Source organism: Opisthorchis viverrini, assembly GCF_000715545.1.
Source record: "Opisthorchis viverrini unplaced genomic scaffold opera_v5_92, whole genome shotgun sequence".
Classification (NCBI taxonomy): domain Eukaryota; kingdom Metazoa; phylum Platyhelminthes; class Trematoda; order Opisthorchiida; family Opisthorchiidae; genus Opisthorchis; species Opisthorchis viverrini.
The window spans coordinates 1,181,314-1,196,081 of record NW_008751748.1 but is presented as its reverse complement, the minus strand read 5'-3'; the positions used below and the strand labels follow the sequence as shown (position 1 = coordinate 1,196,081).

The 14,768-nt window shown below is 42.6% G+C and overlaps 1 protein-coding gene across 1 annotated transcript in view; it reads left to right on the top strand.

The window, feature by feature from the left end:
• The window catches only part of T265_13686 (hypothetical protein), a gene marked incomplete at both ends in the record, with an annotated part of 25,416 nt that extends 12,271 nt beyond the window's left edge, over positions 1-13,145 (top strand). The window contains 3 exons of the mRNA XM_009170035.1: positions 5,117-5,284; positions 9,551-9,594; positions 11,626-13,145. Coding sequence (XP_009168299.1) covers positions 5,117-5,284; positions 9,551-9,594; positions 11,626-12,597 — 1,184 coding nt within the window. The remainder of the gene's footprint in view (positions 1-5,116; positions 5,285-9,550; positions 9,595-11,625) is intronic.
• Between the last annotated feature and the right edge of the window lie 1,623 nt (positions 13,146-14,768).

Sequence of the window (14,768 nt, the reverse complement as noted above, 5' to 3'; positions counted from 1 at the left end):
GTCCAACGTGATATTGCTGTGCCCACTCTCTTAATCCCCCCCCCTCCGTATTCGTTCGCGTCATTCTACGGAGCCTGTGGTGGCTACAATATAATAATATAACATATACAATAATATACTATAATATAGTATGAATAACAAATAAATATAATAAAATACATAATATAACAATACAATAATATAATACAATAATACAATATATAAAAATAATGAATCTAATAAAAACATGTGACCGTTGAAGTAGGCTGTTGACCCCTTTAAAATAAGAGTATCTCTAGTATGACATAATTCGCTTGGCTCTTTTCTATTACTCTCTCAGAAGGGTACTGTAACACTTCTATGAAAGTTGTCCTAAGTACGAAGGAACTTGTATGATCCCATGTTTATTGTCGGTGAAAACTTCAAGAGACATTGGATGAAGAAGGTTACATACGATGCCTAATGAAACCCGGAGTTTTAATCAGCAAATGTTCACCACAACAACCTCCGAGATTGCCCAGTTACAACACAGACAGCCGAGAGTTTTACAGCAAAAAAGCAAAACGTACAGCGCAGAAAAAAGGCTTTTGTTGGTGGCTGCTATCTGACGGGGGCTTTTGGAGGCGATTCTTGGATTAAGGTAACTCAAACAGTGGCATTTTAATTTAGGTAGGTTTTGCTGACCTGAATGCAAGCCTACTACTACATAGTAGACCCGTTGTTTCCAACAAACTCTGGGTTTTTAGTCGGAAGCGATACCTAGGAAAATTTCCTATTTTTGCTTTTGAAATAGGGTGTTGTTGTCTGGGTAGCCCAGCGAATTTTTTCTGTTTCCTACGAGCTAATCAAGTGTGATCGTATTGCAGGATCATCATTTTGGCCCTTAAAGGTCTACAAAAGAGCTAAACTACTCATGATTACGAGAAAGACCAATGGCATGCACTCTGGTGGCATTCTTTAGGTTGTGATCGCTTCAAGTATCTCGGTTGCCGTCAGCTTTACCACTGATTCAGTTTCTCGCTCATTTCCGTTTCGATTTTGCGGTTCCAATAACCAAAACCTCAACTTATGGACTCTAAAAAGGTTGCCCTTTTTCTGACTGCCTGTGGCAAAACTGAACACACAATCATTGTTTGGGGAATTCTACACTACTGAGTCATAAAGCTACGAGACTCAGTAGAGCAGACTTTAAAGTCTATGGCACTTCACTAGAAGTTTAAATGTTATCGGCAGCTGCACCATAGCTGGACAGTACATCTGCCCGAACCCTGGAGAAAATAGACAGTGACAGATGGTCAGCTCAATTGCAAGTCAGTCGTAGCAAGTAAGGAATGGGGAGTTGATGTCACAGAGCCTGTATATCACGAGCACATGACTGGACAAATTTAATCTGTTATTTGTGAAAGAAAAGAATTTGATGTTATCCTGTATCTGTTTGGACGGGTCAGACGAATCGTGTGGTTTTTATACTTGGTCTAACAAACAAACCGAACCGTAGATTCTGGATTGATAAGTTTGAGGACCAATAGAGAACCAATTGAGAACCAATAGCACAGAATTGTAAATATTTATTGAATTTCACTTATGCTTTGGGATGGCACTACCACATTCGACGGAGGCTTTGGGCCAGAATCCTTTCGACTTATCTGACAGTCTAACCACTGCGAAGGTCAATGTTTAAATAGCTACACTGGACATCGGCCGCGGCAACCACGATGGCATTCGCCGTTGCTCATATTTAATAAGTAGTAACCTTTAGGAATTTTTCGGAAGCACAATGGACCGAAATCGAAGGTACGGTTTTTCAATCGATAAAAACGGCTGCGTTGATGGTCAGGATTTTGGTGTCAGGATTATCTCACCTGTTCTCACAAGACTCTGTCCAGCTGCATGGACACATACCGAGGTCTGTTGATAAGAGTTTGGACACTCACACCATTTGGGAATGGTAGTTCGGCCCAGATATTTCAAGGTGCTTACATTCCTTATTTCTACACATGTTGTATCAAGAGCCTTGCAACCTCCTCCCTTCAGATGGAAATTTTACTCTCTGTAGACTTCTATAGACTACTCAGGAAGGAAAGATTGAGCGTCTGTTGTGCTCGATTGTTCGTGGAAGAAAGTATACAAATGAAACTGTGGCTAGCCTATGGACGCCGAACAGTAGTGGGAACATTTCAAGGCACATGGATAACGGACCAAGTCGCATAGTGCTACCATCCGATTGAACTTTGATCCAGTCAACTAAAAATGAGCTAACTGGCACTTCTTTCACAGTTTCGGGCATGCGCACGCTCAATATACTTCGCCGGTTTCAAACCACCCCTCGCTGTGTATTTGAACCCACCATCAACAATCTATAAGTAGCTCAGTGGAAGAATAAACTTCACCCGATGAGTGGAACTTCTATCTGAGAAGTCATTGCTCGAGTAGCCAGTCAACAGGTGTGACCACGTGCTGTGGATCCCGTGATTGAAGAATGAGCGGTGCTATATCCTGTCTAAGTGCTGATCAGTGCTGCTGATCAGCCACTCGTGGCCGAACGGTTAAGTGTTCAAACTACTAGTCGGGAGGTCGCGGGTTCGAGACTCTTCGGAGTTTTGTGAGATGCGCACTGCTGATGATTCCCAATAAGGATGAAACAGCTGTACAGTGCTTCTCGGCTTTTCAGCATAGAATGGCTTCACTTGCAGGACGAAACCACCATAATTATCTTTTTTGGTGCTTCCATAAGGCGCTTGCTAATCGCTAGAGACATAGACTGCAACTGTCCCCATTCCAGATAACATTTTTACATCAAGACGGTTGTTTGAAAGCCACATCACTGTTACACACCCTCCTCTATCTCCACTTAGCGACTGTTTCTAACCTCAGTTTGGCGTTTGTTGATGCCTCGAGCGTGTTTGATTCATTTTCGCGTGACACAGTTGTCAGATCTTCCTAGGCGTTTGGAGCACCCTCATATCTGGTTTCGTAATTCGCACAGTCCTATAAGAACGCAGTAGAAGTTTACCCTAATTCTGAAGTTCACCGCCACAGAGGTTTGAGGCTGAGAGATCCACTCTTCTCAATATTGTTCATCATGGGAACGGATGAGGTTCATGGACAGTCGATGCCGTAACTAAGACAACAGTTCGTTGACGTGTTGTTGGATGATTTTGCTTTCGCTGACGACTGTGTCGTGTGTGCAGAAAGTCAGGCTCGCCTTAATGAGTAGCTTGAAGCTGCTTCGGTTAAGCTGCGAAAATCAACCTTCAAAAGAAGAAAGCAAAGGTGATTTATGGGGACAAAAAACACCTTGTGACAGCAGTCTCAGTCGAATTTTTTTTCCTCGCTAAGCAGCTCGTCAATCGTGTGGGTCTGACAAAAACCGTGGAATATTTGGGGCCACCCTCTGCTTTCAATTGGACTATACAGCCACTGACAGAAACGGCTTAAACTGTTTGATGAAGTGACGTATGCCCCGTTGAAGCCGCATTAAAATAGGGATTGCAAGGAACTAACTGGTACAAAGCCCACCGAAACACGTCCAGAAGTTTGGGCAGTTACATCATGCAGTCTATTCGTGGCTGGCTGTGTCTATTACAAGACATCCCGAGTGGCTGCATCCACGTCGGTAAAAAATCATTGGGAACTTGTTATTCCAAGTCTTAGTGCAACAATCCCGATGCAGCGAAGAGCGCGTATGGAAAAACTTCCCTCTAATTAGTGCAGTGTGCTTCATAATGTGGCTGATGATCCGGCATCTGATAAGGTTGTTCGGAATGTCATCGTTCCGATTCGAGTCCAGGGTACCTGCTTAATCGCCAGGGAAGAACTGGTGACTGCTTGGGAGACGATAGTCAGCAAAGCAGCGTTGCTGGTTGCTGTTTGGGAGAGTCTGTCTCTTCATCTCTCTTTAATCGATTGCTTATGTTTCCAGAAGGCGTGTTTCCTAGGATACTTGTCCGCTGTATCTAGATCCTGTGCAACCTGCTTGAGATGGCAGTTAGAAGCACCTGAAAGGATCCGAGTGACCAGATGATCTGTCTTGGGAACCATGGCCAACCAAAGAGTTTAGTGCATATTCTGCAGTTCTGTTTGATCACGCATGATCGCTGATGCACTCGTCACAATTCTGTTGCAAGGGAACCCTCATGACGTCTGCATTATCTGGAATACATCGTCTCCGAGGAGTTGAGAGCACCTATTTCGACGTCCTTTGTTAAGCCTGACCTAATTGTTGTTCGGCTGCGCGAAGTTATTGTGATAGACATAAGCATGGTCTTGGATGGACGCAGCGTTTGTATGGAATGAAAAACGGTATATGTATGATTCTGATAGTTGTTCTCTCACCATCATCTCAGACCTACATGCCATCAACTGTGATGTTGATTTTTTGGCTTGCCAACCGATGGTCATTACATGTCGAGGTATTTGCTTTCCTCAGTCCACCAAGACTGTTGTTGGACTGAAGCTTCCTAAGGTCGCAGTCTTTAACTTGTGTTTTCTCGCCATTTTGGTCTCTCTATGTACTTCCGACACATTTGTGCGTAAAACATGGCGTCGAATATACATTTTTGCCCCTGAATTTCACGCGGACGAACAATTTGTGCCTGATGTGCAAGTCTCGACTGTCCTGCGCCTTAAAGGGCGTCCAGTACTCTTTGTCCTTCTTCAATTGCTGGTCCTTATGCGTGTGCTTCCATCCAAAAACATTCTTGAATACGTCGGAAATCATCTTATCTTACCGAAAGCTTTTGATGACAGGCCTTTGAGTAGAACGTTCCTATCGTTTCGTCTAATGTCCTCCTGTGCATTTCTTCATATCTATCGCTCAGATTTATTTATTTATTTGCTTTTGATCATTCTCTCTAAAGATAAAAGATAATGGTGGCGCTGATAATAACAACGATAACACTACGGGCGTTATCGGTATTTATAACAGCATAGGTGTGACATTCTTTCTCTGCTCTATTAGTCTGGTAACTCCTTAATAGCTTAATTCTCCGCAAGTCACACTGCCCATGAAGTTGAAATTTACTGTTTATTTTTTTAATACAACAGTGTGCTTAAATGTTCAATCATATGAATACCGTTTGAGGGAACTACTCCTTCCTTTATGTGTCCAACTGCCAACTCCTTCCTGGTGTTTCAGTTAGTGAACCACACATGGAAGTTGTCGAACGCATCAAATCCGACCCCGACCGAGTCTGCCTTCTTGTGGTGGACCCCGAGTCGCGACGTCACTTTGAAGAACGCCACCTTATTGTTGATACCCACATGAAGCATCTCAGACATATAGTCTGTCCGCCCAGCAGACCAGGTGAGTGTAATTTTTTTTGCATTATCTGTGCTCCTCGTTCCACTAGTCCGAGAAAATCTGCAGAAGTCATACGTATTTCATGAACCACCTTGCTAATAGTGGAACCTCACACATGGCTAGGATTATCAGTCTGGAGCATATCGTGATGAAAGTCCAATGTTTTGTTGAAGAGTAAACTGCGAGTGGTTTGCGTCTACTGGTGCTGATCATGGGTAGATGCCTGAGATACGGAGAGATTTTGTGCACTGAAAAACGATTACAAATTCCGTAATTACATTCTTCTTACATTCTTCTTACATTCTTACATTCTTCTTCCTTATATTCAAATACAGTAAGCCTGTGAGCAGTGTCCCATGACCTGTTCATGGTCAGTTGATGCGTACTGCTGGATTCATCGTGTACAGAAAGCGAAAAAAGCATGTAGTTGCTAGTGCTTTTCTGGATATTACTTGTGTATTTGGCTTGAAATAAGCTCCGCAGAGAATGCCACCGGTGAATCGGCGTTTACTAGCACAACCTATCTTCCGCGTTGGTGAAAACAATCATAATGAAACTTCATGCTGGAGAGCATCGGTTTTGTGTTGCTTTAATCTGTTCTGTTTTACTTTTTTATAACAAAAAGAATTAGAGAGGGAGCTACTGGAATACATTGTGACTCTAGTCTGTCATAAGCATCACTCCAAGGAAGATAAACTTGCCAGTTATTAGAACTGACCGAGTTCGGTGATTTGTACTCACTTTGAATGGGAAGCACATTCCCATTTATCAACTTTAGCATTTCAAAGACTACATTCTACTCATGCGAGTGATTCCGGAACCCACTCGAGACCGTGGTTTGACAATAAGAATCGTTCGTTCAGCTGTAGCACTTTTTCGATGCCTAACTGTCTTGCAACCAGACGGAAGCACGAGGGCCGGGATACTGCCAGGTTGCCCATGCCTAGACAGGGGAAGTCGAGAGACAGGGGTAGGGTTCGAAACACGGGCATTCCAGTCAATATAATCCCGCTCTAACCAATTTGGACATCTCACCCTTAGACAATGAGGCATCACCTTATATTAACTGGACCCACAGAAAACAGATTTTTGTCTCAGTCCCTATCAACTTATGTGCATGAATAGTGGAAGTGCATTTTTTAATCTCATTTGGATGGTGAAATTGCTTGAACTGGATCCTCAACAGAGTACTCCGTAGGCAATAGCACATTCCCACTGAAGTGATCGTAAAGTGATATTCAAGCTGAAGGGCACAAAGTGGTTTATGTGCAACATCATACATCGGAAACGAATTCTTAACACTTTGTCTGGGATTTTTCCTAACCCGTTTAAGAATATCATTTGTTTCAGGATTTTTCTATTTACTGGAGATGAATAGCACCGTCAGAAGTCTACAAAGGAACTTTCAAAATTTACAATAAATCTCTACAAAATTCACTTTTTTTTCGGTTGTATTTCGTGTCTATATAGACCCAGGAAAGGTGAATTTTGAAAGCTCAGTTTCTTGCTTCTTTTTTAGCGTGAACCTCTTTAGCGCAGACTTCCTTTAAACGATTACAGCACGAATTTAAATTTTCATCGTACGCCCGTCCAGATAAACTCGAGGGCAGATTGAGGTGGAGAGAGCGATTATTGCGGACAGTGGAACCATAATTAATGCCTCACTGCACTGCCTTACGGACAATTGGGGACATCGGAATCGTAGCGTCACGGAAATGCAGGACTGACATCCAGTTAGGCAAAGATGATGTTCGTGTGACCTTGAGGTTTTCAAAAAGATTGCATACATGGTGGCACGAGGAGTGGATGCAACGGAGGTTCGAGAGTAACGCTATTACCAGCTCGCAATTTCATTAAGAAAACGGGAATTAGAGCGCTTACAGCACCGAACACGGGTCATTTTGAAACTTGTATACCTGCCTATACGGTAACTAACACTTAGAGCCTAAACACAATGCATCCCAGGGGTGCTACTTTCGCTGATAAGGTGGAGAAAGATCTATTTGCGGTGTTTTGGCCGGTGCCTTTGTCCTTCGGTTTGCTTGACTTGTGTTAGTGCATAGGTGATGGTAGCCATAATATAACGCAGAAGGTATATGCACAAATAACAGTTTTTACTATGGTTGACAGTGGTTGAAAGTTGTTGGTTGCACCATGTGTAAAATAAACGCAATGCGAAATTTGAAGCAAGTCAAAAGAGAGACTTATCGTTTGTGAGAGCTCTTTGATGAAAGTCCGGACGGCTAGATGTGTTTTCTGCACAGTATAGCTGCTACAGGTGTTCCGTAATTGTCTGTGAACTTAAAGAGTTTGGTTGACTTCCTGCCTCCTGCGCGCTCGACTGCGTGTTATAACTATCGTGTCTTCCTACCTATAGGAAGGTTTGACCTGTGTATAATATCTAGAGTCGTTCCGACGCGTACAAGATGGGAACTGACTTGTTATCGGTCTAGGTCCCAAGCGGGATAGGGGGGACATGATTTGAATGTTTGCGGAACAGAGGAGTCACGTGATCTAATGAGTGCGGATGTACTAGAAAAACTAAGCGGACCTGGTTGTGGGAACAAGGAAGTGTCCGCTACACTTGTCACCAGCCTGTGTATTTATCCATTGACCTGTGATCAGCTCTTGAATGTTGGAGGAATTTGGGATTCACTCTTATTACATACAAACTTTTTCATATCAGATACTACGGCGGGACTTCATCAGAAACAACGGAACTTGATCCGACTATTCACTCACTTCAAGAATAAGAACATTGGATCAAGCTAGACGGCCAGAATTACCTCCTAGGAAAGGTAGAAAATCCAATAATACACACTCAAATAATAAAATAAATCGCACAGTGCCAGCAATGAATTTGCACTGAGGATAGCTTTTCTTGGCTTTTGCGCTATTCAGCGGACGTGGAATAATAGACAACCAGTGCAAGTTCGCAAGTTGCTTTCACCAGAAGGGCAAAAGCTATGCTTCTTTTATGCCAAGATGAGAAAATTAAAGTCTAGTTGTACTCAGAACAACACACGGGCTGAGAAACTAAATGCCTTTCCTGGTAGACCTACATGGAAGTAGAGATGAACATTTACTATTTCCTCTCGATAATTGAAATAGATCAGAACTGCTAAAGGCGGTAAGTTCAAAATATCGCCCATGGATGCAACTCAAGTGGTGTGGCCGGCGAATGTCATTCACAGCACACAGCACATTGCAGCACCACGATGTCTGAGATTTTATAACAGTCATGTTATAAAATCTCAGACAGTCATGACTGAACCAAATCAAGCGCTTCTATGTCTGTTAGAAATGTAGAGAACATCGACTCTCCGACTTTTTCGGAATCGATCATACAATCTGGAAAACTTTTCTTCCAAACCAGCAGTCATCATAGCGATTTATGGCACACAATTTTATTGATCGCCAATCAAGGGACCATCTGGCCGATGTGGCCTAGAGAAACCTTTCGCATATTCAGAAAGTTTAAACGAGCATTATTTTGGCAAAACCACTAAACGAGGCTAGCCTACTGTTTTTTATCGGATTAGTCTGAATTAGCAGTCATTATACCACCGCAGTTAGATGCCCTGACACAAGACGACAGGACAGACCCGGTGAATGTTTCCAGTCAAGAGAATTAGTTGGGGTTAGTTCAAAATACGACACTCTGGAAACATCCATCCCCAGAACGACCCACTGTATGTGGCATAGTGAAACAAACTAATTCACCATTCTGATATGACCTAATTGTGTTGTAATAAGATACGTTGTCCTATCCCACACAAAAAAAACATGATTTTAAGCCTTCAGTGTGGCAGACCATGGGGCCATTTTGATCTACCACATGTCCCAACCGTGCTCTCGTTACCTGCATGATTTTCTCCGCGGAATCATCCGGCTACGCGGATTTTTTCAGATTTGGTGGCTAATTGTAGGACAAAGGCGAAATTGCCAAGAAAACACTTCAACTCCACTTTTGAATAATCACGGTGAGCTGGCCAAACATGCGTTCTACTGTTACTAGTATAGATAAACGACTTTCTGTCCCGGTAGCTATATTTGTACAGTGTTCTGCTGAATTCTTTACCCTCAAGTAGTAACAGTAGTCCTATGGGTCCGCTTCATTTCAGATCAGTGATACTGCTTGAGCTTTTATTCTTACTGAACACCCACTTGCCAGCTGATCGATTTTACTCCGTGTGCGACGTGCAGCTCCATAGTAAACACCTCTCTGTAACGCTCATTTTGACTACACACATTTCTTCCGTGTTTTAGGCCACCGACTTCACACAAACCTAGCTTCACATCCCGAGATTGACGTAAGTTGTTGACAGTGGATGTTTGTCTTAAGTTTGGTTAACTTTGTTTATGGGGCACAGTTTAATTTTGCCTCTTCCTTTACCCAGTTTTGTCTACCAGCAACCCGCAAACAATATGGGATCGTTGGTTTTATAACTCAGCTACTATCTTTGGAAAAATCGATCAGGTAGGATCACCCCTTGATATGAATGTTGTTACTGAATTTCAAGGAAACGCTGCACAAACTTATGCAGGTGAACATTGACCCTACTACGTTTCAATTTGAACTGTCGAGTGTATCGACGACCGTAATTACGTGGACTCTGGACTTTAATTCGCCCGTCTGATTTCACACTTTTCCGAAACTACTACACCCCGTCTGAGTTAAACAGGTCACTCATTGTTTGCACCTTATGGGATAGTGCCTACTGAAAGCCGATTTTTGTGACAACCTTTATGCTTTTTATTAGTGTATAGCCTTTGAATCTATCATCTCAAGTTCTATTCATACCTTCATATTCTATACCACTTGTTTCAATTCTGTTTGGTCATTTGTGTGGACATGAGGCATTAACGGAAGTCCACTTTGACGCACTGGTGTTTAGAGGCTTTGTATTGTGTACTATCGTTGACAAATATTTATGCTCAGCTGATAGACACCATTAGCCTACTGCAACTTCTTTAGGGCGAGGAAGACCTTTCTGGAGGTGTATAACATTGCCACAACAATGTTTCATTAAATGCTTGCAACCACGAGCAATAAGCTGCCCAACCATTACTCAGGTTCTCATCACAACTCCATATCGCAGTCAGACTGGCGTCGATATCTCCAGGATATTTCCGCTACATTTCCTAGCTTTTACTTCAGCGTTCATGGCAAGTACATTTTGTATGTGTAAAGATAAGGCAGGCTTAATACAAAATCGACGCCCGAACTGAAATTGTAGAGTAGTAATTCAACTGTTCACATGTATCGGAAGAGGGCTTTAGTGATACAAATGTAAATTCCCCAACTATCGCACCCACCCACAGCTCTAGACCTTTTTCATTCNAATCCAACTTTTCCCATGTATCGCAAGAAGGCTTTAGTGATACAAATGTAAATTCCCCAACTATCGCACCCACCCACAACTCTAGACCTTTTTCATTCTGTCAAATGTATAATATTATATTAACCCTGAATTAGTAACGCCATCAACTATTTGATATTTTCGACGCTGAAATGTGTTGTGGTACACACACTCCATCGCGGAATTGTACAGATGCTTTAATCTGTATACTTCAAGCGCAGATAAGTACAGTTCTTTCTGAATAGCTATACACTAAATTAGTCTACATGACACGAATGTATTTTTTATCATCTGTTTCACATTTCGTTAAACAATGGATTGTGAATTATTGATGCCTTATTTAATTGGGCCGTCTGATATCATTCTCCTTGAGATCATCTTATACCAATTCATGCATTTTGTTTCCCGATATTCCATCTCATAAATCTTCGATTGAGTTCATTACTTCAACTTTAGGTGTGAACGCCATTCGTCAACCAACTCTGGTCTGAATATGTAGCTGATACACAAAGACAGACATTTTACCGAATTTTTTTGATGAAGGTTACCGCAATCAGGTCGAGTCAGGCTGTGTGCCTATAAATCGCAGTTATTCAGGCACACCTAAAAGTAAATGCCGGTTGAATCACTATTGTCGACTCATTGAAAGTCTATAGATGTCTACAGAGGCTTAGTTTTGGTTGTGTTTATAGTTAGGCTACAGTGTTACACTGTTCACTACATTGCCCAAAGTCGACTCACTGCATCACACTCCCTTGACCACCCCTCGTTTGCCTAGTGTTTTTCATCAACATTGTTTCTCCCATCAGAACGAATTCCGCTAGTTCTGAGGCTACTATGCGTCCTATCTCACCATGTGACACACGTCTTACCTACTACGATTGTTCTCAAGTTCGAGTTTTCGCATTTTATCTTCATTTACTTTGGATATTAGGGTGTATTTGTTCACCAATCAACGTGCACATTTTGACTTATTTTTAGGGTGTTCCCGACATCCCCAAAAGACGTGATCTCTCACAATCACCCACAACGCATACGGACTCACACACGCCGCAGCGGCAACCGCCTACGGGTGCTGAACTGAACGAGGCACACGGATCACTAGAAGAGAGTGAGGTACAACAAACTGGGAATAATGGTTTCCTCAAACAACCTCGCTCTGAAGTGGACATAAAAAATTTCCGAGGAAATCTTGGCCGGGCTCGCTCTGCAGAGATTGTTATTGTTAGTGAACCTACAAAGGCGTCTACATTAGAAAATGTATCCAAAGGAACGGGTGAACGCATCCAAAAGTTAACTATTGAGAGATACTCAGAGCCGCTGGAAAAACCGCGAGAAGTCACGATTCTTGGTGATGCTGTTGAGCGCATTATCAGGGAAAACGAAGATGAAAGGCTAGTATGGAATGAGCCAGTCCGTCTATTGGGCAGTAAATCTGATTGGAATCAGGGAAAAGACAGAGAAAAGACAGACAAAACGCAAATCTGTATTTCTGAAATTGGTGAATTTGAACATCTCTGTATTCCTTCTAAAAAAGGGTCATTTTCCAGTATTTGCTCTGAAAAATTAGGACATTCGTTACGAGACATAAACGAATTCGGGAAACCTCGAGCCAAATCCTTTGAGTACTCGATTTCTGTAACAAAGCACAATTCTCACAAAAATGTACTATTACCCAGGGATAAACAGGATGATGGAGCTTCTGTGAAGCTTCCTGAATTGATCAGTTCGGTGAAACCGGGTGAATCTAGTCGTCAAAACTCAACCGATCTGAGTACAGGTAGAGGGGCACTTCTGAACGGAGGGACTCCGCCTCCAATGAATGACCGTTTGAAAATCGACCTGGACGTAGACCTAGAGCGGCTAAAGTTCAAGCTTGGTCAAAACCGACGGAAACAACATACACCAATGAAATCCTACACCCAAAGGAAAAGAGACTTTGATGCACTTTAGTCATTGTCGATATCCGAAAATCCGGCTGTGAAATTTCCCTCCACTCCAAGAAGTTTTTCTTCCGCCAGGCACATCAGAAAATTGTTGTGTTCGTATCGTTTCTAATCACCGCTGCATCTTATTTTTTCTGCAATTATCTCTCTCGATACCCGGTTCCTTGATCGTCCTGAGCCCTATCAGCCAACCTTTGTTGCCATGGCAACACTTTTGCAATATATGTACGCTTCGACATAATGCTCGATATGTTTTATTCATTCTCCTTTTGAGTTGACCTTCAATCTATCTTTGCACTCAATTTGCCCATCGATTGTGATAAATTGTGCCTTTTCTTGTTTATTGAATGCCAACAAGTTTTGATGAAGATTTTCGTCTATCTTGACTGTACTCTACGTTTTATACTGGTGTTAATTGGTGGTTGCCCGATTGGCATCTCAATTTTTCCGCATTATCGCCTCCAGGTTAAATCCAGTGAGTTTTTTGTGACAATTCCAAACTGTCCAGACTTGATGAACTTTACCTGGGGAAAAATCGAGGTTAAGATATAACGTTCGAAAGTCTACGGCATTAAAGGCAATTCGCTACGCGGTGTCACTAATCATGAAACATAAAGTACCGGGTTAAAGCGTGGGACACTCCTTGATTCCGCACTTTGCTTTCTCTGTTAAAGTTGTAAAGTATGAGTAGCACAGGTGCGCAGCGCAGAAACAGTATCACTTTGACTGGTGACGAGACCCTTCAAATTCAGATTCCAAGCGGGGCAGGTAAGTCGACGATCATTTTTGGTACTTGTCATGATCACGCAGGTCAATTCACATACAACAACTTACCCGCTGGAACCGGAAAGCGTCAACCCTGCTTTTCCAAGAAATGAGCTACTCTAGCCATCCTGAAGAGCGCCATTTTGTCATTTAAATGCTGGTACCGCCGGGCTAACTATCGTTTTAAATCTGGTTCATTTTGTTGAGCTGTGATTAGCTACATACACCACACAGGACTGATGGTGAACAGTAATCACGAAGCAAAGGTGAAACATCCAACGGAGGTATCCCTTTAGTTGCGTGTGCACAAGAAAATAATAATGAGGGAATTTTTGAGTTATCTTACGCTGTGTTTGCGAGAACCCGTCAGTTTACTCAGAAGCTGATGATGGACTGATCCGGGGAGAATGCATCCACAGCATCGTCATTCAACGTCAAAATACGGATTGGCTCATCCACTTCCTTTTGGTCAAATCCGTCTGCGTGGAACAATTACAAATATAATGTTTATAGTGTGAGGTAAAGTACTGTGAGTGGTCACTCGAGGAACCAGTCAACAGGGGTGACCAAGTGGTGTGGATCCCGTAACTGAAGGATGATCAGCCCCATATCTTGTCTAAATGCGAGTTATTCATAGCTCAATAGCCGCTCTTGGCCGAACGTTTAAGTGTTCAAACTACTGGCCGAGATGTTTCGGGTGAGTGACTGTATGGGGTTCTGTGTGACGCACACTCCTGATGGTTCCCAATAAGGATGCAACAGCTCTACAGTGCTTCTAGGCCCATCAACATAGATTGGCTTTGTTTACTGGACGAACTATCCGGTTGCTCTTGGCCGACGTTTAAGTGTTCAAACTACTGGCCGAGACGTTGCGGGTGAGTGACTGTATGGGTTTCTGTGTGACGCACACTCCTGATGGTTCCCAATAAGGATGCAACAGCTCTACAGTGCTTCTAGGCCCATCAACATAGATTGGCTTTGTTTACTGGACGAACTATCCGGTTAAAACCTCGCCATAAATGGTAAAACAATGAACTAACCACGTTCACGTACAAGCGTAGGTGCTATAACTACAAGAAGTCCGGCTACAGTGGTTCGATCCTTTCTGAAAATGCCTTCCGAAAGCGGCTGCAGGGCATTGGGTTTTTCTTCTTTACTCACCGAAGTTCCTTTCCTGGTGAGTTGTGAGCACAGTACAGTTTACTTATAAGCGCTTTGAGGCTGACCACCAGGCAAGGACTGGAGAACCTTTCAAAGAATTATTATGATGAGAATTTGGTGACTACAGTCGCTAAGTGAGTCACAAAAAGGGTGAAACCGTCCGTAGAAGAGTTTTAAGTAATGTATTATAGGAAGTGCTGCATCAAGAAGGATATTTTGAAATCCTCAGTGTCGTTTCAACTGAAACATGAG